Source organism: Sciurus vulgaris, assembly GCF_902686455.1.
Source record: "Sciurus vulgaris genome assembly, chromosome: 5".
Classification (NCBI taxonomy): domain Eukaryota; kingdom Metazoa; phylum Chordata; class Mammalia; order Rodentia; family Sciuridae; genus Sciurus; species Sciurus vulgaris.
In genome coordinates this window covers 162,137,059-162,162,530 of record NC_136465.1, presented here as the reverse complement: position 1 = coordinate 162,162,530, position 25,472 = coordinate 162,137,059, and the positions used below count along the sequence as shown (strand labels likewise).

The following is a 25,472-nucleotide window of genomic DNA, read 5'->3' as shown; positions in this document are numbered from 1 at the left end:
ATTCCCCTGTGCCAAATATAATAAAACCCACTCAATAAATAGTCATTAAATTGAATTCTTATCCCTGGAACAAATAAATTTTATCCAAGGAGGATAGGGTCTAAATTATTGGGCTCTCTTTGAAGTGGAAAATATGTTTCAGAAGTCAACTAGGTAAAGAACTAGTTGTTCTCCTGGGATGACTTTTGAAATGAAAGCTGACCACAAGGGAAATCACTATGACAGGCCTTAACTCTGTTGGATTTAATCACCTATGAAAGATCTTCCCTGTTGTGAACATCAGGAGGCTTATAAATTGGATGCAGGCTACTCAATAGCTTACAAAATTCAGCTCTCTCCAGAAGAATTGGAAAGAATGGTTTTATAAGTCCTATAGTAAGAGGGGCTGCCACAGTAAAATAGCAGCAATTGGGGCTGGGCAGTCCCCCTTTCCCATGCAGATTCCCCAGTAAGTGTTTTTGTTTCTTGGTTTTGTTAAAATGAGATCCAACTTATGGTTTCATAATTTCCCCATCAATAGCCCTGAAATGAAGTTACTACAGCCCTTAAACTGGAAAGACTCCACTAGCTGCATACGAATCTTTGTCCAAGATTCAAACCAAACTGAATGTTTGAGGGTTTGGGTTGTTTTGAGTTTTCTAAACTTCAAGCTTAAATTTTCATGAACCTTATTGCACTTCCTGATCTCTTCTGGGAGAGAGAGTGGAAAAATTGACCACTTTGGTGCCAGTATTAGAAGCAGCCCTCCAAGTGTTTTAACTAACTGCATGGAGAGAAGATGGGTGTAGGTAGGAAGATGGTAAGATCATCCAACTCTGGTCCTATTATTAGAAATTATCTCTGAAACTTCCTCTTGAATACTATTCTCCTGATACCTGTCATTAATCAAAACACCTACTGGCAAAGCCAGAGGGCTGTCATTAGAAAAAGAGAGAAAAAGTCAATCAATGGCAGCTTCAGAGTTTCACACTGATGGTCCTTGTCAAGAGGGCGTTTCAAGGAAGATGGACACACTAAAATCAAGGATGAAAAGGGCAATTGTAGTCAAAGCATCACTAGCATTGTCTCCTTCTTCAAAGAAGCTGTGGATAACTTGCTCACATAGAAATCCACATGGCAGCCAAATATGAAGTCAGATGCATCTGAAATTGTTTAGTATGAACTTTTGCTTAATAAATATAACACTGATGCCACCAGAGTCTCTCTCTTAGTAAATGTAAAGGAATCATTTAAGAGCAAGCCAAATTCTAAATGATGTTCATATCATTTAGAACAGTTTTGTGGTGTTCAAACAAAACTGACCATAGGTCAATCATCAGGTGTGGGAAGTTCTAGGGTCATGACGAAAGGGAAATTGCTAGACAAAACAGGAATATTGAAAATCAAGGAAATAGCTCAAATTAGGCACTTGTACAGAGGGAAGGAAATATCAATCTGGAGCTGTGGAATCAGCAGGAATCAGTGCAGAATGACCAGGGAAAAAATAAACTATATGAGTTATAAATCAATTTTTAAACAACTATTCCTATAACAAAACGTATTTCCTATATGAATTCTGATATAATTGAAATAGTAGAGGTACACTATTTTGAGTTCTGCAGCAATGTTTAATACAGAAAATTCAGAATAAAAATAATGAGAAAATATGTATATTTAACTCCCTATATAATTAATCCTCCTACCAGAAATGACACTATTGATATTTTAGTGTATAATTTTTGAGACACCCAAGCACAGATAAATACTTGTTTTAAAAATATATCCTAAGATGGTTTTGTATTTTTATTAAATATATTTTAAAAATCTTTCCATGAACACTAATATATATCTACATCATCATTTTCAATAACCTCATAGCACCCTCTACCACAATTTATTTAACCAATTCCTTATTTAAGTTCATTTACATAGTACCTTATCAAAAAAGCATTTTTGAATAGACCTTTTAACATTTTCTGAGTATTCCCTTTGAAAGGACTTGTAGATTCAGATTACTTGGTAAAGTCTATGTATTGGTACGGATTTCCAAATTACCTTCCCAAAAGGTTATGTAAATATATACTTGCACTAACAGTATGAGTCCTTATTTATGCACATTTTCACTAACCCTAGGTTTTATTCTAAGTCAATGCCAATCTAATAACCAAACTATAAGAACTTAGCAGAGTTTTACTTATATTTATCATTTTGATGTCTTACCTTTGTAATTTTATTGTTTTGCAATTAGATTTAAATATTTAAAAGGTACAAATATATTCTATAATAATATACTTTTGTGATTATGTTTAAATCTTATCTAATTATTTATGTTTTCTTCTAGTCCTTTTATGGTTTGGTTTTCCATAATTTAAATATTTAATTATATTTGGACTGCATTTTCCTATAATGACAAATGGAATTTTAACTTTATTTTTTCTCTAATGGTAGACAATTATATAAACAAAATTTTGTTTTCTCTAGAGATATTCCCAGTATACAGGCATCAGGTGTCCCCAAGACTCCCCGTAGACTCAATGGTTCACTAGGACTCTGAACTTAATGTTGTTATACTCATGATTGTGGTATATCATAGCAAAGGGCTACAGTACATATGTCTGTGTGTACACATGCACACACACACACACACGCAAGCATACATATAAAATCATACACTACATAATGCAGGGACACATTCTGAGAAATGTGTCATTAGGCAATTTAGTCATTGTGCAAACATATTAGAGTATAATACATACCTAAGTTGTCTGGTGCACCCTATTTTAAATTTTTTTTTAACTTTTTTTTTGAAAAGTAAGACACAAACACACATTATCCTAGTCCTACCCAGAGTCAGAATCATCAGTATCGCTGTCTTCATCTCACACCTTATCCCACTGGCGGTCTTCAGGGCAGTGACACACATGGAGCTCTCCTCTCCTATGATAACAGTGCTTTCTTTTGGAGTCCCTCTTGAAGGACTGTTTTGTTTTGTTTTTGTACAAGGAAGGAGTACACAGTAAAGTAATAAAAAAGTAAACACCTAAACCCATCAGTCATTTATTATCAAATATCACATACTGCACACAGTTGCATGTGCCATACTTTTACACAACTGACAGCACAGTTTTGTTTAGACCAGTACATCACAAACAGCTCAGCAATGAACTGTGCTATGACATTAAAGTGGCTATGATGTCACTAGGAAATAGCAATTTTTCAGCTTCATTATAATTCTATGGGAACCCTCACATATAGCAATCCATCATTGAGCAAAAATGTCATTATATGTGTTTTAGTCAGCTTTCTTTGCTGCTGTGACTAAATGATCTGACTAGAACAATTTTAAAAGAGGAAAAGTTTATTTGGGGGCTCACAGTTTCAGAGGTCTTAGTCCATAGAAGGCCGGCTCCACTCCTCTGGGCTGGAGGTGAGGCAGAATGTCATGGTGGAAGAGTGTGGCAGAGGGAAGCAGCTCACATCATCAGGAAGCAGAGAGAGGGAGACTCCACTCAACAGATACAAATATATACCCAAAGCCACACCCCAATTCCCACCTCCTCCAGCCACACCTGCCACTTCAGTTACCACTTGGTTCATCCCTGTCAGAGGAATAAATCACTGATTGGATTAAGACTCTCACAACCCAATCATTTCTCCTCTGAACCTTCTTGCACTGTCTCACATGTGAGCTTTTGGGGGACACCTCACATCCCAACCATAACAATATGGCACATGACTGAATATATACACAGGAGGAAGGGAAGGGAAGAAGTCTTCATAGCAACCTGTATCAAACCCTTAGTCATGCATTTGCTAAAATTTGTCAAGAACGATGATGACTAATGAATAAAAATAGGCATAAAAGTCTTTTTCCTGACAATAGTAGAAATATTTGTGCTAATTATTATATTAGTATTAGTTTCCAACAATATGCTCTTTTTCATGTTATTCCTAATTCAAGAAAATTTTCAAGAACAATTGTGGAATTTAACCAAATGCTTTTGGTCATCAGTCAAGATAATCAGATCTAAAATATTCAAAAAAATGCAGGCTAATGATTTGGTATCAAGCAAAACCAATCCTCAATGACAAAGAACAATAACAACTTACAACATGCAAAACCTCAGGAAATACTATTCTCATGAGCTGCTAAGAGTCTACCACAGAATTTTTGTCTTACAACCAAAATGATTAGAAAGACATCAGCAAAAGACAAAGTGATATAAGGCAAGTAATGTACATTAAATATAATTACTCTTACAGTTAAGACTAAAAGTGCTAAAAGGGAAAAAGTGTGAAGTGATGATACTCTCAGATAAGAGTCAACTCTTGTACAAACACAAAAAGGAGCATAAATGAACAAAAACCACTTTCAATTCTTCTCAGTTACTACCTTGGTGGTAGTAGTAGATTAATATTTTTAAATTTTTATATACATAATTTAAATAAAATATATAAGTAATGAGATATTCTAATATAGCCTGTAAACTTAAACAGTTAGTGAGGATAAAGAAGACAAAGATATAATACAAGAGACATTAAATTAAAAATCCCAGGAGGACCTTCCTGCCGCCGGGCTGAGCTGCTACAGCCGCATCCTCGCGATTCGACCCGACGCGCCCACTCTCGCGACATCATGGTGGTGTACTGGCGACAGGCTGGACTCAGCTACATCCGATACTCTCAGATCTGTGCAAAAGCAGTGAGGGATGCACTGAAGGCAGAAGTCAAAGCAAATGCCGAGAAGACTTCTGGCAGTAGCATAAAAATTGTGAAAGTGAAAAAGGAATAATCAACCCTGACTAAAGTTCAAAATGCTACACTTTCAAGGTGAAGAAGTGTGAGCACATGTTATGGCAGATAAAAATCATCTTGCTTCATGAAAAAAAAAAAAAAAAGAAAATCCTGTCTTGTTCATAAATGATGATGCCAATAAAGTGATGGATGTTTCACTCTAAAAAAAAAAAAAAAAAAAAGTCCCAGGAGCAGAATTTGAACTAGAAACATCAGTATGAATTCATTAGATATTTAATTCAATGTTGATTTTATTGCTTTATCCACTGACAAGATCTAGAAAAAATAACTACCCCAATATCACTGAGCATCTCTACTACCAAAACTATGCTTATGAAATTCCAGTTTTTACTTTTAAGACTTTTGAGGAAATGGCAGTTTCCAGGTCTAGGGCAAGGAAGGTACAAGAATGAACTTGATATGTCAGGTTATACCAGAAAGCAAGAAAGCTATTAAAAGACAGGAGCCCCAATAAGGACGTTCCCAGTGGCCAAAAATGAGATCGTTTAAACTCCGGGATGGATCATTTCAACTGATTGAAATACAGCAAGTATGCTTAAATCTATAAGTTTATATTGCCATCCACAAAAAAATAATCAATCACCTTTGGAAAATGAGAGAAACCCATTCCTTATTTTGAATACTATAAATGAAGGAAAAGAACTAAGTATTCATCCTACATTTCTGTATAAACTCTACCACCGGGCAACAAAATATCAAATAAGGGGAAGTATTTCTTAGAAAAGTATTCCAAATAATAAATGAAAAAACAAATGAGAAAACTAGAATATCATAATCTTAACTCCTAATTAATTGAGCATCAACAGCTGATAACACAAATAATTATGTGTCTCCAGATGAAAAAAAGTGCTCACTTAAACTCTCATCAAAGGGTTAAAATATAAGGTACCATTATTAATTCTCTGTAATACCAATTTGTATGAAATAAGAAGGAAAAATAAATAGATTGAACTTCACTATGAGCAAATTAGTAAAATCCTGACTGTGAGAAATTCTACATGTCAAATATCTTTTTTTTTAAACAGCAAATTATAAGAAACAAAAGGATGGAAGGGATATATATATATATATATATATATATATATATATATTAAAAGGGACAAGGGGAAAATGTCGGGGAGTGACATTGGTCAAATTATACTGATATATTGTGTGCATGGATGAATATGTAATGACAAATCCCATCAATATGTACAACTATAAAGCACCAATAAAAAAGGTGGGAAAAAAAGAGACTAAATTATGGCATCTAGGCATATACCCTTGAGTAATGAAAGTACTTAGGAATTCAAAAGAACTAATTATTATGAAACTAATAATAATGGTTTCTTTTGAAAGTATAAATGGGATTTGAGATGGAAACTGGGCAACAGGGGCTTTGGGAGTAATTTAGTCAGCTTTGCATCACTGTAACCAAAATACTCAACAAGAACAACTTAGAGGGAGGGACTCTATAGAGGGATAAGATGGGTGGGGGGGAATAAGAGAATGAATCAAAAACTATTACCCTAGGTAAATATACGATAACACAAATAGTATGCCTCTACTTCATGTACAGAGAAACAAGATGTATCCCATTTGTTTACAATAAAAATGAATTTAAAAAAAAGAAAAAAATGAGCATTTTTCTGATTAAAAAAAAAAAAAGAAAAAGAAACAACTTAAAGGAGGGAAAAATTGTTTGGCTCACAGTTCAAAGGTTCAGTCCATGGTTGGCCAAGTCCATTGTTCTGGGCCTAAGGTGAGGCAGCACATCATGGTGGAGAGGGCATGACAGAGAGAAGCTGCTTGGTTCATGGAAGCCAGGAAGCAGAGAGAAGAGGAGAGGAAGAGTGGGGAGGGGAGGAGAGGAGACAGGAAGGGTCTGCAGGGCAGGAGAACCACCTCCTTCAGCCATGCCCCACCTGCTTAGGTGGACTGATTAGGTGACAGTTCTCATAATCTACTCATTTCACCTCTGAGAATTCCTGCATGAACACAGGAGCTCTTGAGGAACACTCATATCCAAACCTTAGCATGGGGTATATGAAAAAGATCTGTTTCTTCTCCTGGGTAGTAGTTATTTTTTTAAAATTCATCAAGACATACATTTTTTCCTATATTTGTGTGTTGTTCTACAATAACACGTCAAAATTCTCATTAAATTATTTGCTATTTACATATATTTTATTAGTCAGATATGAATTGCTTTATTAAAATAGGTACTTAGCAAATGTTGCTGTCATGTTTTAGAGTGAGGCAACTGAACTATAAAGAAATAATTCTAGTTTGCATGATGACATTCTTCATCAAATAGCATTAATCATCCAAGACACCATTACATTAATAAGAAAACCACATAGTGGACTTCTACTAAAGAAAGATATGTCTGTCTGATTCATTCCAGTAAGTTTTGTTTGGTAGCTACTATGTGCCTGATTTTCATTTTATGACTGAATGATACCTCAGGTCACAGGGAATATTTGACTAGCTATGATTAAATAATATTTACCAAAAATTCTTCATTAATTTAACCCATAGAAAGTGCATTTCTCTAGCTTTTCATAGAACTACATTTAGCTCACATCCATGAAAGCTGACTCTTCAGTAATTTCCCAACAAGCTCCCTCTTAAAACTGCAGGTATTTTTTCCATCTGCCCACTGTTCACCAGTGGTAATAGCTGCTAGGCAGAGGGGAAGACTGTTAGCTTCCAACACAATTTCTACACCCCTAGTTTTTCTTTCTAATGGAACTCCAATTATTTGGAGTACCCACTGGCTTCCCTTGCAATAAGGCATAATTGTATGAAAGTAGGCAGAAGCCACATTGTGGGGCTTTCAGAAAAGGATTTTAGAACCTGCTAACTGAACTGACATGTGACTTCTCTCCCCCACCTTCCATCTCCATCCAACCAGGAACCTGGGATGGAGTTGCAGTAACCACCATGTGACTTTGACGAAGGAATCCAGTATATAGGTGTGGCCAGAAAAAGGAAAGAGGGAACCTAGTGCCTAGTAACATTGTGGAGCCACCACACTGGCCCTGTACTGATTATTTCCAGACTCCTATTTGCATAGGAAAACTAAATCCCAATTTTTTAAGTGCCTCTATTGTGAACTTCTGTTACTCAGCTATTAACTGATACAATAATCACTCTGATTATCAGTGTCAGTGTCCAACAATAAAAAGCACACACAGATACAGCATTTGATAAAAGTGTGCATGAAGTTACATATATGAACAAAAAGAAATAATTCTCAGAGATGAAAATTATACTTCGTAGAACATTTTGTAGTAAAGAGAACTGCTAGGACTTAACGGCTCTTGATGATGTGAAGAGAGAAATGAAATTAAAATGAACAATGGTCAAGGGCCAATCTTTGTGGTTTATCTCTACAATTTTCCATGGAATGCCATTGACAACATTAGCAGCAACAGCACCTTAAATATTTATTAGACATCTGTATAACTTAAAATTATAGACAGGGAAGTACTGATTGAATAAATCTGGTAGCATGATCCTGCCTCCTAGGGAACATTCATACATGTATATGTCACCACATATCTTCAAGACAGAGGCTGCCATCAAGAAGAAAAACATAGTTTTTGGCAACTACAGGACACATCGTTTCTTTCCATCATTGGCAAGACCTTGGCTGGGATTCTTTTGGATCAGTTACTGCTCAATGATGGCAACTGTGTACTCCCAGAATAACTGTGGCTTTAAACCACAGGGCAACTGACATAATCTTTGCTCTATGTCAGAAACAAGAAAAATACAGAAAATAGCCTGAACATTACTAAATTTATTGACTGCACTAAAATTTTGATGGTGTCTGTAGACCTCAACTATAAATTACTCTCTAGCTTTCTGTGCCTATGATTTGTCAGTATCTAAGTGGGTTGGACTGTGTTCATTAATTAGTCAATTAATCAACATTATTTTAAATAGCTACTATATACCCAGCTCTAGAGATTCTTGTTCTTCGTAGATTATCTATTTAATGACTATTTCTCCCTTTATAATGTATCCTCTGTACAGAAAGGCCTGAGGATATCTTATCCACCTCTGAATTCCCAGTGCCTCATCTATGTTATTAGATGCACAATAAACATTTGTTGAATTAATAAAGGTATGAAAGAATTATAAGACACAATTCTTTCTATTTCCCCTCTAGGGAGACAAAAGAAAACAATTATACCATGTTATCTAGATTAATCTTTATAGTTTTCCCTGTTTCCTGCAATGAAGAAAATGTTCTGTATCTACTCTGCCCAATATGGTAGCCTCTAGCCACACGTGGCAACTGAGTGTTTGAAATGTGATAAGTACAACTATACCACACTACTTCATTGCCATCTCATTCTATGCTGCACTAATTAGTTTTTATTTTTAACATTCACGTAAGAATTTCTTGAAGTTTGAAGTAGAGAATGGTGAGTCCTAACATTTGTTTTGCCATTGGCACTACCCCAAAAATGTATACAACCAAAAGAAATCCAGGAAAGATGATCATTATGTTATTTGCATGGGAATTTCACTTTTCTAAGTCATATTTAAAGAAAGAATAGAAGAGAGCTTACCATCTTTAGCTATGTAAAAAACTAGTCACATTGAAGTATGCAGTATTAAGTTGGAATTACAAAATCAAACATTTAGAATAAAAAATTAATAGAAATACTTTCATAATAATGTTAACAAGGAGACCATCTTCCATCCAAAGTAGCACTATATTGCTAACTGGATAGTTATACTGCAGGATATTCTTTCAATTACTCCATGTATGCTTATTGAGGGCTTACTATGCGCCAAACATAATTATAGCATTAGAGACACAGTAATGAATGAAGAGAAAACTTCCTGTCTTCATGGAGCTTATATAATATGGAGCCTATATATTCTATTTTGGTGAATAGAAACAACCAAAAAAACCAAAATCAAACAAAAACAAAAAACAAACCCCAAAACAAAGATACAAGTAAAATACAACGTCAGGTCCTATGGAGAAAAATTAATTAGGGGAGGGGATAAGGATGCACAGTGACGGAAAGGGCTGGCCAGGGAAAGCCTCACTGAAAAGATGATATCTGAGACAAAATAGAGGTAAGGAGGAAACCAGACTTGGAGGTAAAGGAGAAAGTTTCAGGCAAAAAAAACAGCAAAATCAAAGAACTGGCATGTCCAAGGAATAGCAAACAGGTCAATGTGCTCGAAACTGAGAAGGAAGTGGAGAAATGGAGAAGAGATCAGAGGAGGACCAGATCGAGAAGAGGCTTGGAGACTACTGTAACGATCTTAATGTAATCCTAAGAATAATGGGAAACCTTTGGATGGTTTTTAATGGGCAAGCGAGAAGATAGGACTCACGTTTTCAAAGACTCACTCTAATTGCTAAATTTAAAAAGATACTGTTAAGGGTGAATAGCAGTGGGAAGAAGTGTGGAGAGGATCGGGACAAAACAGAAAACACTCTCTTGCCCTCAACTAGCTTTGCATTCTAATTTGATATTCCATAACCAGAGCAGATACTATTCAATCTTACAAAGGACCTTTCTTAATTCAGATATTTACTTATGTAACACTATGACTTCTTAAAAGTTGATCTCATCAATATCTGCAACAACCAGAAACAATTGTGGGACATATGTCAAGTATAAGCAGCAAAAGCAAAATGAGAGACAGAAAAAGGGATGCTGTTTCTACTTACCTAAATCTCTAAAGAGGGAGCAGATATCCCCACAATCTAGCCTAGTAATTCACGTTTCACAAAAAGGTATTGAGACTAATAATAAACTATTCCATCACCAAAAGGAGGTCAACTTAACACAGGCTGCAAAGATTCAAGATTTCTCTTCTGTGATTCATCTGTCATCCACAAATCTCTAGCTTTCTTGGAAATGTTAATGGCCAAGAGAAATCTCACGGCAATTATTTTAAAACAGCAGCAAGAGCTTTAAGAAAGGCTACATTTGAGGTGAATAAAAGCACAGTCTTATAGGACAAGAATGTCAGAGTTAAACCTCACCACTACCATATACTAGATGTATGACCTTAAACAAACGATTCAGTCTCTACCTCATAGATCTGTGCTGAAAATGAAGTTGGGTAAGGCATGGGGTGTCCTTAGGATGACGCCTGGCCCATAGGAAATGCTCACTAGGTGTTACTTTACCAGTGTAATGATATTTATTGACCACATCTCCTGGGAGCTAACCTGAGTGCTTACACATCAATCCTGACACAGCTTTCTGAAGTAGGTGTTATTGGTGTCTGTGTTTCATAGAAGAGGAAAGAAGCAGAGGGGTGAAGTAGCACAGTCATGTCCTCATAAGTGGCAAATCTGAGTTCCAAACTCAGGTATGCTGGCTCCCTAGTGCTTCTCTTAAATGATGCTATCTTCTGCCTCGCACACGCTAGCCGTTGATCATATCTCCTTATACATGTGGTAGGCCCCAAGGTGCTCCTCCCCCAAAGAATTCACCTTGAATCCCTGAAACCTGTCAGAGAATTAGCTTACTTGGAAAAGGGTACTTTGTAAAAGTTAAGGATCTTGAGATAGGGAGATAATGCTGGATTATCCGAGTGGGCCCTCAACGCTATCACATGACCTTATAAGAGAGAAGCAGAGGGAAATTATGGGCAGAAACAGAGAAGACAACCATTAAAGACAGAGTGGAAGAAGATGTAGCCACAAACCAATAAATGCCACAGGTCACCAGAAGCTGGAAGAAACAAGGAAAGACTCTCCCCTAGAGCCTCAACAGGGAGAACAACCCTGTCTACAAATTGGTTTTAGTTTTCTGGCTTCCAGAACTATAATAAAATTTCTGTTGCTTTAAGCCGCCAAGTTTAAGGTAACTTATCACCTAAGAAATTAATAAATTAATAACTACTTCACCATAATCTAGAACCTGTGACATCTGTTCTTGGGTATGGGGGAGAAGAGGATAAACAAAATCCCTGCCCCCAGGGACATTGGGGAGATGGACAACACACATGTAAATCAATTAGATAAACTTAGAAGCATGCTGAAGAAAATAAAGAATGAAATGGGATAGGGAGGTCCAGAAAGGGGGTTCCTTCAGCTCGAGGGGTAAAGGAAGCACTCTGAGGTACCCGTGGGCACCTCACAATGATGAACAGCAAATGCTCAGACAAATGACGGGAGGAAGATGCTCCTGATAGAGGGCACAGCAGGGAAGAGGTCTTCAGCCAAAAATGATTGTGGCACATGATATGAACAGAAAAGTCAGTATAGTTAGAGAGTGAAGAAAGACGGGGAGAGTAGTAAGAAACATACTTAGTAAGGAAGGCCGGGGCAGGCCATGTAGGACTTTTGTATCAGTTATCCATTGCTACAATAATACTTTCATGAGATGGCTTGCACTATACTTTTTCCTTCCTGTAACAAACACACTGAAAACTTCAGAAGGCACACAAACAAATGTTTATGATTTATGCTTTTGAGGTCAGCTGGGGGCCAGTTACACAGCTCTGCTGACCTCGACTGGATTTGCTCTAGGGTCTGATGATTGGCAGGATGCCCACTGGCTGAGGATGGCCTCAACTATGGCTGCTGGTATAACATGGCTCTCCTCCATGTGGCTCTTTCCAGCAGGCTGGCAGGAAAATGTCACGGTGACGATAGAGACTCAAAAGGGAATCCCCAAAGTGAAAGACCTTTTCAACTTCTCCTTGTGCACTATCTGATAATTTCTCACTAGTTTAGTCCAGCTGGGACCAGATTCAAAGAGTGGGCAGGCACTACCCTTACATGGCATGGACACAGGGAACCATGAAGCAAAATCATCAAGTCAAGAGTCTGCAAGTAGGATTGAGGTTGTGGCTCAGCAGTAGAGCACTCACCTGGAATGTGTGAGACACTGTGTTCCATCCTCAGTACCACATAAAAATAAATAAATAAAAATAGAGTATTGTGTCCATCTTAAAAAAAACTTTTAAGAGACTGCAAATATGTAGGGTTTTGATAAACTAATTAATATGTAATTATCTTTAAGTAGGATGGTAATGTATTACAAATGTAGGAATTTGGAAAAAAGGATTTATTTGGCTATAGTACTCAGAGAAAACTCAGAGAAGAGTCTTGGAGGAGATTTTAGATTTAGACGGAGGGACAGACAAGAGGAGGGAGTCTTAAGAGCAGGAATATCATGAAAAAGGTTGGGACAACAGTGAACAGCATGCACCTATGTGGAATGAAAACACCGGCATGCATGCTGATATTGAGATGCTTTAATCTGACCCAATCTCTATCACCAACAGAATACGCAGTCAAATAAATGACTCACACTTCCATCTACATTTCAAACTGTTTTGAGAGTATAGAGTTCTCAATATAATAAGTAGGAATGTCTGAGGCTACAGACACCATGAGAGTACAAATTTAAGATTCCTAACTTGTGCAAAATGAAAACTTGATACAATATTTACCAATAATAATGGTAAAGAAACCTGAAATTGTGAATCAATGTATACATATAACAATCCTTGTTGGTAACCCAATGTTGAAAGCTACCATCAGGTTGTTATTCTGGAAGAATGCTCTCAAATGACTCCAAAATTGCTAAGAATCAAAACAAAATCCAAGAATCATCTTTGCAAGGCAACTGGTAATATAGCCATGAAAATAATCTCAAGAATGTTCATATGACTCTTAGTGTCACTTATATCTTGATTGGGCCAATAGTTGTTAAAGTAATTCTCAAGATTATTAGCACCTAAAGCTCTAAAAATTAAGGACATAAAATTCATTAGAACTGCCTCTTCGTTTGGCTTCTTAAACCCTTTTATTAATCTGTTTCCATGACAATTAATGCAACATAACTTCCAGTAATGAGACTCAGGGAACCAGTCAGACCACTAGGACTCTTAGAGATGAATTCAAATCCTTATAAAATTAATTAAAAGAGGAAACCATATGCAATGTAAATATTTAAATTAATTAATCTATATTTAATAGCTGTAACAGTGGAACAAAGCTGGAGGACATCAATGTTCCTGCCCAACTTGTCTCGGATGCACTGGCTCTTTCCACAAGTCCCACTCTACCATCCTGCAAGTCCGCTGCACTGAGCATCATGAGAAGATACCCTACCCACCCCCACTGAAGGAGCAAAATAGGAGGGTTTTTCTATCTCCACCACTCTCAGTGGGGCCCCAAGACTACACTTTCACAACCCTGAGTGGTGTGCTGGAAACCTTCAGTCTCTCTGAACCCTCAAAGGAAATAGACTGAAGTTGATTATTAACTGAAAAAACTAGGGTCAGCTAATCAACTAGACTTAAACTCTTCAGAAGCATAACCTCCCAAGTCTACTGCTGATCTCTGAGTGGCCTAAATGCCCAGGAGGACCTAGCTTTCCCTGGCAACCACCTAACACAACACACACACAACCCCCTCCTAAGAGAATGCTAGCACTAATTCTCTAGTGAGCCAAACCCACCATACCATGTGTTCTGATGCCCTTGCTCCATATTGAGATGAGAGTCCCTAGAGGCATCTATTTTCTCACGCTTTCATCTCTAGATCGATCTGTTTCCTCTTTCCCTCTCTGATCTTTGTATCATGCCTCCTGGCATGATACACTTAGAGCCTGCCCGACTTCACTGAACTTCTTACCACCACATGTTTAAGAGTTGGGAAGGAGAACGAATGTCCTTCTCATTATACACTGTCAATAGCATGTAATACCTCCTGTTAGCTATCATCAAGATAAAAGTGACAATGCTCTCTTATCATCATGATATATTATCTTCCATCTTTAAACAGGAAATTCCCTTGGTGCCATCCTTCTGTCCACAGCACAACTCTTTAGTCTTCTATAAATTTTTGGCATGTTGTATATATCCACTGTTTCTACTTATTCTCTTCATTCTTTTTTAAACCCTCTCCTATGAGGGGTCAGTTCCTACCAGTGTCATTAAAACCTCATCATCAAGGTCACCAATGATTACCACATGGCAAAGTCAAAGATAAACTCTTACAACCCCAGAAGCACTTGGGACAGCTGATCATTATGCTTTCCTACATTTATGTAGATAATTATGTTTTTTTTTTCCCTTTATTCACTTAAAATGGTTAATTTGAGTAACTCTTTAAAAAGTGGGACTATTTTAGATTTCTGAAATAAATCTCACCTAGGCATGAATCTAGTTTCCCATATAACTGGATTCTATTTGATAATATTTTGCTTAGGATTTTTATGTTTCATGTTCACTGAAAAGATTGACCTGAAATTTTCCCTTATTATAATATTCTTCCCAGGTTTCATATTAAGTTTATGCTACACTCATAAAAAGAGCTGGAAAGTTAATCAGTCATGATCCAATCAGAGAAATAGAATATGTGCATATATATGTAGATATACAGAAACACACATGACTTGTTATAGGATCTGATCTCATGCAACTGTACAAATTATTAAGTAGCATTTGTAGGATTGTTCCATCTCATTCTAGAGGCCACAGGGCAGGAAGCTGAAGAGGACAGATGGATGTAAATTAAGCAGAAAGAACAAGAAGAAACTGGAATCTACCAGCATGAGTTGAAATCCATAAGGACAGACTGAAACTCAGTCAGATCTTGCTGCATCTGGCATGAATGGTATGGAAGTCCTGAGGAAAGCTAGTTACAGAACAACACCCATACACGAGTGTTCCAGGAGTCAGAGAAACTGAAAGTGGTTCCGGGGGAAAGTGGAGCAGTTGCTGCTGCCCCAGCCAACGGGATGAGCCAGCAGACAAGTGACAGCTGCAGGAATTATAAGTGGCTTCTGCTTCGCTCCCATCCTCCACATTTCAAACAAGAATGTCTTATGTGGCCCACTCCAATAGGAAACATACAGGTAAAGAAAGTGAAATTCTAGAAAACGTATTTCAGCATGGGTAAGTTGATACATTACAAAGCTACCACAGAGAACTTGAAATCTGCTCTCAGCAGTTTTCAAGTCGTTATGCACCACAGTCGCCATATTGTACAAGAGAGCTCTTCTGTATGCCTACCTAAAATTTTGAATCCTTTGACCAATCTCTCTCCAATATTACTTCCTTGGCAACTGACTTCTTTGGTTATCAGGGAAATACAAGCAAAAACACAATGGGATATCATGATTCACCTATCAAAAAGGATAGAATTAAGACTGTCAATATCAAATGTTGCTCTAACATATTCTCAACAGAAATATAAAATGGTACAACCACTTTGGAGAATAATTTGGCAATTCCTTATGAAATCAAACACACATCTAACTTATTACTCAGCAATTCCATTCCTAGGTATTTACCTAAGAAAAATTTTTAAAAACAGTACAAGAACACACGTAGCAGGCTTATTCATAATTGTTCAAAACTGGGCATAATTCAAGAGTCCATCAAGAGGAAAATGGAGAAGCCAAATGTGGGATATTAATATAATGGTAATAAAAAGGAAGAACTACTGACTCACACAACATCAAAGATGTATGTCAAATATGCTGAGAGGGAACTTGCATAAAAGACTACTCAATGTGTGATTCCACAAAGATCAAAACCAATTCATGGTAGAAAAAAATCTGAATGTGATTGCCTGAGAGGAGAGGACTACAGTGAGGGATAGTGAGAAGATCATGATATAGGAAAAACCATGAAGAGGCAAGACTTAATTTACTAGGGTGATGGCAATATCCTACATCTTAAAAGAAGTTTAGGTTAACAGAATATATATTTCTCAAATATATACATATGATTTATGTATTTCATTTTCTATAAATTTTCTCTCAAAAGAAAAAAAACTATAAGCAAATATTAGATTCCAGTTAATGATACATATGCTGAAGTATTCAATGGAATTGTACTGATACGTGAAATATACTTTGAAAGGCATTAAAAGAATAAGATGGTAAATGATAAGAGAAGAAATAAAAGAATGCAAGTAAAATGTTTATGGTAGAATCTAGGTGGAAGTATATGGGCTCACTAAAGAAATCTGAGAAAGAATTTCGACTTTTCTTTCATCTTTTGATAACATTAGTGAACAATCTTGGCTTTTACACTCATAAAATTAGCCACTGAGAAAGTCAGCATTCTCTGCAAATCAATGACCAAACTGACATTTGATTTATTGTAAATTTCCTAGCAACACATAGAAAAGATATGTTAATTGGAAGAAAGAGAAGTTCAATAAAGTGATTTATAAATACATGGTGTTAGTAGTAGCTTTCAGAAAATGAAGATCACATCTGATATAGACCCTGTGCCTTCCCAAGGTTTTCTGAACCACCTCTTTCCATCTGGCAATAGTTTTTCTTCTTCAAAGTTCCCTTCTACCACTTGGGGACATTTCATTTTCAGCATCAATGAAAAAGAAATCTACTATGCTCCACTGCACATCAGAGTAACCAAGGTTAAAAAAAATTATCATTAAAAAAATTGGAAACCATATCCATAATTAAATGGTTATGGGAGAACCTCATAATGTTCAAGAGGCTATGACAGTTTAAGCAAAATAAAGGAAAACATTAACTAACTTCTCTAAACCATCAAAATGGTTTGGATTCGGTCCCAATTTTGGCTAAGATCAGCCAAACCAATTCGACCAGTGGAAACCTAAAACAAAATACAGAACTGTTAATATTTATACACTTTCAGAATAGCAGCTAAGACAAAACAGTTACCATTAACAAGCATTTCTGTAGATTAAATAGGAACCTCTAAAGCAGGTTTTCAGCCCTGGGAAACAAACCAGGGCCCAACCAGCAACATTAGAAAGATAATGAATGGAACTCTAAGAGCAAAGAAATGAAGGGATGTCAGTCTCTTGTTTATAAATATGCTCAGAAACCATTTGCCTAAAAGATTTAGGTAGCCTCCAAGTGAATCAGCAGCTGTCTACCTCTGATAAAATACACTAAAGTAAAATGGACAAAACTACAGAATAATATATATATTCCTAAAACAAACTAACAGATACAGAGAATTGAATGTTTCTAGAGTCACTAAAGAAAGTAAATCATTAAAAAACAAACTCCCAATAAGTAAACACAAAGCCCAAACAGTACAATAGAGAATAAATCTTCATATTCAATTGATTTATGTAGTATAATCTTAATGTCAAATCTAGACAAAGTCAATTTTAAAAGGGTAAATTATAGATCAGTCTCACACATGACAATAAATGCAAAATGTACTAAATCAAATATTGCCAGATTGAATATAATTAAAAGTTTTGTTTCAAAACCACATGGTTAGTTTAACACTAAAGAAATCTACCAATTTAATTTATTAAAGACTGAAGGAGAAAATGATATGATCATCTCAACAATATATGCAGAAAAGGCATTTAATAAGATTGAAAACCAATGCATAATTTTAAAAAACTATTTGTAATCCAGAAATAGAACATCCTTCTCCTTATAAAAAGTGTCTGTAAGAAGCCTTTGCAAATATCATGCTCAATGGTGAGACATTAAAATCATGCTGTCAATTCATGGACACTGCAGAGTTATCTCCATTCCCAACACATACTGCAGGTTTTGGTCAGGTATATGAACATGTGCACACATGCAAACACACACATACACGCACACACACACACACACACACACGCACAAAATATAGACAAACTTACAAGGAAGAAATAGAATGCCATTGTTTTATTTATCAATATTGTCTTCAAAGAAAATACTGAAGCATTTAAATATTTATAAACTATGAAGAGTTTAGAAAGTTTTTTTTCTATATCAGATCACTAATATAAAAGCCAACTGCATTTGTCCATACCATCAATAATGTTAGAAAAAGTATTTTTAAAAAGATTAAATAATTCTCAATTCCTCTCCAAAATGAATCTATAAAACCAGTGAAATTACCTTGAAGTCCCATCAAATTTTCTCACAGAACTTGAAAAGCTGATTTTAGATGATATATAAGGAAAAGAAATGTCCAAGAGTAGCCAAGGAACTATTGTTGAAGAAAAACTGGTGGGTGAGTAGAAGGCTGAGAAAACTTACCTTCAGATATTAAAAATATAAAGTTATATTAGTTAAAATTATAAGCTGATAGTTGAATATGGAGCTCAGAAAGGAGCACACACATACAAAGAAACTTGTACTGCATAGCTGCAATGTAGCTCAGCAGGGAAACGATGAATCAATCAGGAAATATGTGAGGATATTGAAAAAGTAAAATTCTACTTCTAAGATCATATACAAAATTCTAGATGAATTAAGAATTTAAGTGTAAAAATCAAAACATTTTAAGTTTTAAAAGAAAATATGTGGAAATATTCTAATCATCTCAGAGTTGGGAAAGATTTGTAAAAAAATAACACATTAAAAAACTACTAATCATAAAGAAAAATATTATTAAACATTCAAAATTAATGATTGGTTCACCAAAAAGTACCATAAAGAGGTTGAGAAGACAAAACCTAAGAGAAAAATATTTGTAACCCAGATAGCCGAAAAAGAATTAACAACTGAAATAGTAAAGAACTCCCATAAATCAATTATAAAAAGACAACCCAATAGAAAATGGACAGAGAGAAAAGGTATTTTACATTGAGTGGAAAGATAAATGGCTCAAAGATATATGGAAAGGTACTCCACCACTTTGGTTGTTAGGGAAACAAAAATTAGAAGGGCAGGGAGATAACCAAGCATTAGCTAGGACATGGAGGAACAGGAAATCGCAGATCCTGCAGCTGGGGACATAGAATGATTGCTACTATTCTGGAAAACATTTTGGCATTAGTAAAACTGAATCTATGCATACTACAGTGTCCAACAATCCCAAACTTTGGAATATAACCTATAAATACATACATACAAGAAAACATATATGCAAATACATTCTTTTACTTCCTAGAATCAAAATTAGACATTAATTCTGAAATGTGATTAAAAATCCTATAACATCCAAAATTAATATTCATGGAGCACACAATATTCTTTTCCAGGACATCTTACTCATTTACTGCTAAATCCACTAATAAATATCAGCATTATCCTTTTGTAAACACAGAGACAAAACAGATCTGACAGGTCAGTTTTAGATGAAGCATGAATGGCTTTCTGTTTACACTGACAAGTTTATGTCCTTTCAACACCAAAGACTATATCAAGTATTTATCAAAGAAAATCCTTTCTGAAGATTATTTCAGTTTAATCAGGATTAAAAGGAAATAAAACTTTTATCCTTATCATTCTTGAGTGAAGTAACTTGAGTTTTAATATCTTAATCAGAAAATACACTGAAGGAAACAATATTTGAAAGAACCTGATGTCCTGTGGTCTTCCTTAATAACTGCCCATTTTCAAGAGACTATAATCTACTCCACAGAAAGCCTTCTACCAAGGATCTTAATCAGATTCTGAGAAAAGTCACACTCAAAATAAACAATATGTCACTAGATCCAAAACAATGTAGGTATTAGCTGCTATACAAAAGTTTAGCCCCCATCTGATGAGTCATTTCTAAACTGATGAAAGTGTAAGTCTTTGAAGTGCTTTCTATTCAACCTGGAAAATATATAAAGGTAGGATATTTAGCAAGCAGGTTGACTGTGAAAATTTTCATTTTATACATCCTTGTTTGACTTTATGCTCACATCAAATTAAGAATGACAAAAATGAGTCTCTCTTCCTATATATTAGTATTAACTTTTTCTCTGTTTTCTCACGGTATTCTACTTTCAGCTTCCAAGTCCATAAGAAATTTAGAAGATGACATGGTGTTTAACACATTTCGGATGGGAAAAGCCTTTCAGAAGGAAGATACTGCAGAAAGATCAGTTGTTGCCCCTTCTCTGGAACAGTATAAAAATGATGACAGCAGTTTCATGAATGAGGAGGAAAGCAAAAATTCAAAGGTGAGTGGCAATGTGACTTGTCTTTTATTGTAATAGAAATGTAAATTATTTTTAAAAAATCTTCTGAAAAGAAAAATAGACATTTTTATTTAATAAGCAGAAATATATGCAAATAGTGACAATATTCATTAGGTAGGATAACTAATGACGTTTCATATAAAACAGGTGGCTTTCTCATCCCAGAGAATACCTCTTATCCAAAAGTTTTTCTCCCCACTAAACTTGTATCTGAGGTATTCTTAAGAAATCAAAACCAGTGCAGAACATCTTTAAATTGATCAATAAGGGCACTGAAAAATAGTATCATTGCTCCATTCTGAAGAAGACACCTAAAACAGAAATTTTCTCTTCACAGAACACAGGCTCCAAACATAATTTTGTGAGTCACGGTATGCCACTGAATCTGGCTATAAAGCCTTATCTTGCATTAAAAGGATCTGTAGCTTTTCCAGCTGAGAATGGAGTTCAGAATACTGAATCCACACAAGAAAAGAGAGAAATTGGGGATGAAGAAAACTCAGCTAAATTTCCAATAGGAAGGAGAGATTTTGACAGTGAGTAGTCTTTTAAAATTCAATTCTTACATCTTAATACCATAAAAAGATCTCTGAGTTTAACTGAATGTGGATCTAATCATAACAAAATCAAGTAAGACTAAGGTTCAATTCCAGTTAATATTAAGTGACTATCAAAAATGGGGGAATAAAAAAATGTAGGTATTATAATTTTGATTTACTCAGAATTAGTTACAGTAGATCCATTCTTATCTTTTTTTTTTTTTTTTTTTTTTTCCTTAATTTTGTGTGGTGATTGCAGTTCTTTGAGTAATTTAAACTTTTTTTTCTTCCTTCAGTGCTCAGGTGTATGCTGGGGAGAGTCTACCGACCTTGTTGGCAAGTCTGACACCTGTCAGTTCACATCATCTTTTGGGAAGAAAACAAAACCATTTCATTGCCAGTGGAAAGAAAACCCTTAATGTTACTATAACCTGTATTACTTTAAATGTCTGCTTTAAAAGAAAATAATGTTAAGACATACCAATAATCTAAATGATGTGCTTTTTCCATGTATTAAACTTTGTGAAAATTCTGCATAATTCTGACTCCGTAGTGTTTTTAAACAGTGCTTAACACACGAGCCGTACATACACTTCAAAGAAAAATACAAAAGCATCTTAATTCACACCTGGGTCTTTTATAAACTAAGTATATGACTTTGGTGAACAGCTTTGCATATGCATAAATCTAAAGCTCATAAAAGACACAATCATAGTCTAAAAAATTGAGTTAACTTTGTCTGGCCAGTAATCAATTTAGCCTTGGCAGTACACTTATTGCCTTTTGCTACTCTGGCTAGTTTGCCATCCAATTTATTCTGTGAATCGTTTGATGTTTTAGGTCTCTTAACATTTTTATGTTGAGGTGGTTCATTTCTGTTATCATGGAGAATATTTTCACCAACCAAATCCACCTGTTTCCTTTTTGAACTTTCATTTCCTGTCTGACCACTTGATTTTCTTGATACTTTGTCATTTTTACTTCCATCCAGATGAACATTCCCAGAACTTGTTGCAATTGTTGCTCTTCCAACAGATGAATTTGTGCCCTCTGTTATGCAAGATGAAAAGGGGAAAGAAATCATATAATAATTCATATTATTACTTGTGACAATTTTAAAATAAACTTTAAAATGGGCAGAGAATATTCAAAAATCAATGACTTAAAATAAAATAATACTAACCAATTAAACAATTAACATATATAGCTACATTATAACATTAATTTTCATTTTTTCATACCACCTCACATCCCTTCCCAATAAATATTTATTTGAATATATGACATTTAATATTTAAGCAAATGCTATGAATTTTAAAATATATTTAGTTAAATCAAACTGGAACCTCTCCTTTCCATACATTTGTACTTAGATTTTTAACCTCTTAAATAAACTCAGGCCTTAAAAAACATAAGCCTTTGCATTTCCGCACTCTGCAAAAATAATCTGGGTTTACCTAAATTAAAACCAATAGGCATACTAGAATCAAATTATTATTTATTTACGCAAATAAGGTCAATTACCAGCAAGGTTGTTTTCCATATGAAGAAAATACAAAGGCTTTGATGCAGAATTCATGTTACTCCATTTATCCTTGCTTATTATGTAGTCATCTTTATAAGTACAAGCAAACTGTGACCTAATTAAGGTTTGCTTCATCTAATAATAGAAAAAAGAAGAAAATACGCAATTTATACTTTAGTTTACTTTTTATCTAGATAAATACACATTCTATAATGGTTGAGGTATAAAAATATTTCACTTAAAAATTCTATTATTGATTGGAAAGTTTTGACCTTTTATGTTTCATAGTTTGCAAACTCACTCTTTTGCCATGGTTGGCATTTTTGTTCTTTCAGCAATACTAGCTTTATGTATAATTCTGATTTTTTTGGTAATACTTATTAAAAAAATCAACTTCAGACTCTAGAGTTTTTTGTTACACATTCCTGTGTCTGGGCTGCTTTGGAGGGTGAATTTTATTATAAGTGAAAAGAATACACATATACATAATCATACAAAATGTTGGTTTTACATTCTAAGAAATAGAGCACAACTCTTTTGGAAAAACAGCCTATGGCATTCAACAAAGTAAAGAAATTGGGGAAGGGAGAAATGCTAAAATAAAAAAAAGAAATAAGAGGTCAAAAGAAGCAGAACAGAAAAAAGCAAGAGAAAAGAAATGGCATTGGAAAGTCATTATTTCTTGTTTAAAATCTGCCTGTTTAGGAAAACAAGAAAGATGATCTAAATGATCTAAAGATGATCATTCTAAGATTTAACCAAGTATTTTAACTGTCAAAAATTCAAAATATATTCTTGTATCTCTCTTCAGACATAAAATAGGAAGGTCTAATTTTCTTCATAATTAGGAAAAAATCAGAAAGATATGATTAAGAATTAACTTGAAAATTAAGAAATTTTAAGAATTAAAAGTAAAATTTAAGAATTACAAAGGATATAGCAAAGAAAGTAGTTTCAGAAATGTGTTCTGCAAACATAAAAACACTGAAATGCTTTAGGGATAGGAATTAATTTCAGAACAAAGTAGCCTGTATCTATAACGCAAATTTTAAAAATTAAGCTTTTCTGTAACCATTTAGTTATAATGGGGAGATTTCTCCAAATAATTAGAAGTCACTTCAAATCCTACAAACACTTCAAAGCATAATATATGCTCAATATTATTTGTTGAAAAAATTACTATAAAGCAGACTTATAATTGAGCAATTTTGCATATTACATTCAGTAATTTATAGAATTTATATAATCAAAGAGATCAGTGTATCAGTCTACTCAGATGTTGCAAAGATAAAGGCAGTAAAACCCACTAACTATGGTCTAAGAAATTAGAACAGTCTTCTGTTCAGTTGCTTCATAAAGGCAAATTTTGTTAGGATGATACATTTTCTATCTTTCTGACTAGTAGGGTTTGGGAGAACCTCTTTTCCCCAGATCACTAAAAATTATATTTCATGTGCTTTAATGCGGCATCAGACAACTGGAGTTTGTTGCGATCTTCCATTTAACCACAAAAAAATTAACAAAATTGCAAGGAAAAAAAAGTACACGATCAAAAAACTATGTTTTTTTTTAAAAAGCAAACTAGAGTTGGCTGTTGATAACAAACAGGACTATGAATGTGATTCCTGTGATATCATTCCCACCACAAGGTTTCCTATAATACAACAGAAAGTTTTAAATAGCTCTCTCTGGACTTAACTCTATAAATACAGAATTAAAATAATTTATAAAGCTATATAAAGAAATTTTATTTAAAAAACAAACTCTACATTACTTTACATCATATCATTGCTGTAATAACCTTACTTGGAACTTTTATTTCTATCTCCAAGACCAGAACTAATCATGGACCTTATCTTTTCATATACTTTTTCCATTTCACCAGTTATTGCTTTATAGAGAATTATAAACTATTGCTTATAAAGAGTTACAAAGAGTATGGAAAGACCATACAGGCAAAGAGATGCTAAGTGACTGTCTTAGATCACTCCTTCAGTACCTACAGAGTGAAGGCACCTATAGGTAGTTTCTTCCTACTACAAAATCTTCATCAGCACCACCCATAAAACACTCTAAATAAAAAAACAATAATTATATTATTTATTACAGACAACTGATATCCTCTCAATCTTCTATTTAGCACAAATTTCTTCAGCAAGCTTTATTATTTTTATTAATTTTTAATATACGATCTAAGTAAAACTCTTCGTTTTCCATGTACGTAGAGTCACAAAATTGGTGTTATGACTAGCTAGATTTCCTCTCTTCAGGTTTCTTATAGAGCAATGCTAGAGCCCTTAGTGACCACAGTTATGAGTTAAAGTACAAACAGGTTCAAATGAAAAAAAAAAAAAACCACTTTACTTATTATGAAAAATAGCATTTTAAATATAGCAAGATATGAGAAGGAAATACAAGAGCTTTATTGTAGTCTTGGAATAATTGTGTCCAAAGAAATAACTGAAAGTAGTTATATTAAGGGTTTCTTTTTTCATTTTATAAAAAATTATATACAGATTTACTTTTCTCTGTCCTGTACAAAGATCTTTTTTTTTTTTTTTAATCAGTTACTGTTTATTAAATTCCAACTTAGGTGGTAAGAAAACAGTATACAAAAAAGATAACTAGAATGGCTCCTATTAAGTTCCAGCTACGTAACAGGCACACAGTATACAAAGGAGGTAAACAGAATGGCTTCTACAATCACAAAGACATTCTATTTATAAAATTTGCTGTTGACACGCAGCTG

General features: G+C 34.7%; 3 protein-coding genes across 4 annotated transcripts in view; 2 read left to right on the top strand and 1 right to left on the bottom strand.

Annotated features, from left to right (window-relative positions):
* Positions 1–4,544: 4,544 nt before the first annotated feature.
* LOC306661200 (ATP synthase subunit epsilon, mitochondrial-like) lies at positions 4,545–4,931 on the top strand. Its single transcript, XM_079140028.1, has one exon. The coding sequence runs from the start codon at positions 4,616–4,618 to the stop codon at positions 4,769–4,771; it is 156 nt and encodes a 51-aa protein (XP_078996154.1). The 5' UTR covers positions 4,545–4,615; the 3' UTR covers positions 4,772–4,931.
* A 13,606-nt stretch (positions 4,932–18,537) lies between these two features.
* PMCH (pro-melanin concentrating hormone) lies at positions 18,538–21,633 on the top strand. The gene is made up of 3 exons (XM_079140567.1): positions 18,538–20,641; positions 20,997–21,195; positions 21,495–21,633. Exons 1-3 carry the CDS (start codon positions 20,393–20,395, stop codon positions 21,542–21,544), a joined length of 498 nt encoding a protein of 165 aa, XP_078996693.1. The 5' UTR covers positions 18,538–20,392; the 3' UTR covers positions 21,545–21,633.
* The window catches only part of PARPBP (PARP1 binding protein), a 53,229-nt gene continuing 48,960 nt past the window's right edge, over positions 21,204–25,472 (bottom strand). The window contains exons 10-11 of one of the 2 annotated variants that reach the window (XM_079140562.1): positions 22,723–22,858; positions 21,204–22,248 (exon numbers count right to left, since the gene is read on the bottom strand). In XM_079140562.1, coding sequence (XP_078996688.1) covers positions 21,908–22,248; positions 22,723–22,858 — 477 coding nt within the window. In that variant the 3' untranslated portion in view covers positions 21,204–21,907. Of the gene's footprint in view, positions 22,249–22,722; positions 22,859–25,472 lie in introns of those variants that run through there. The other variant, XM_079140563.1, reaches the window with a different exon arrangement.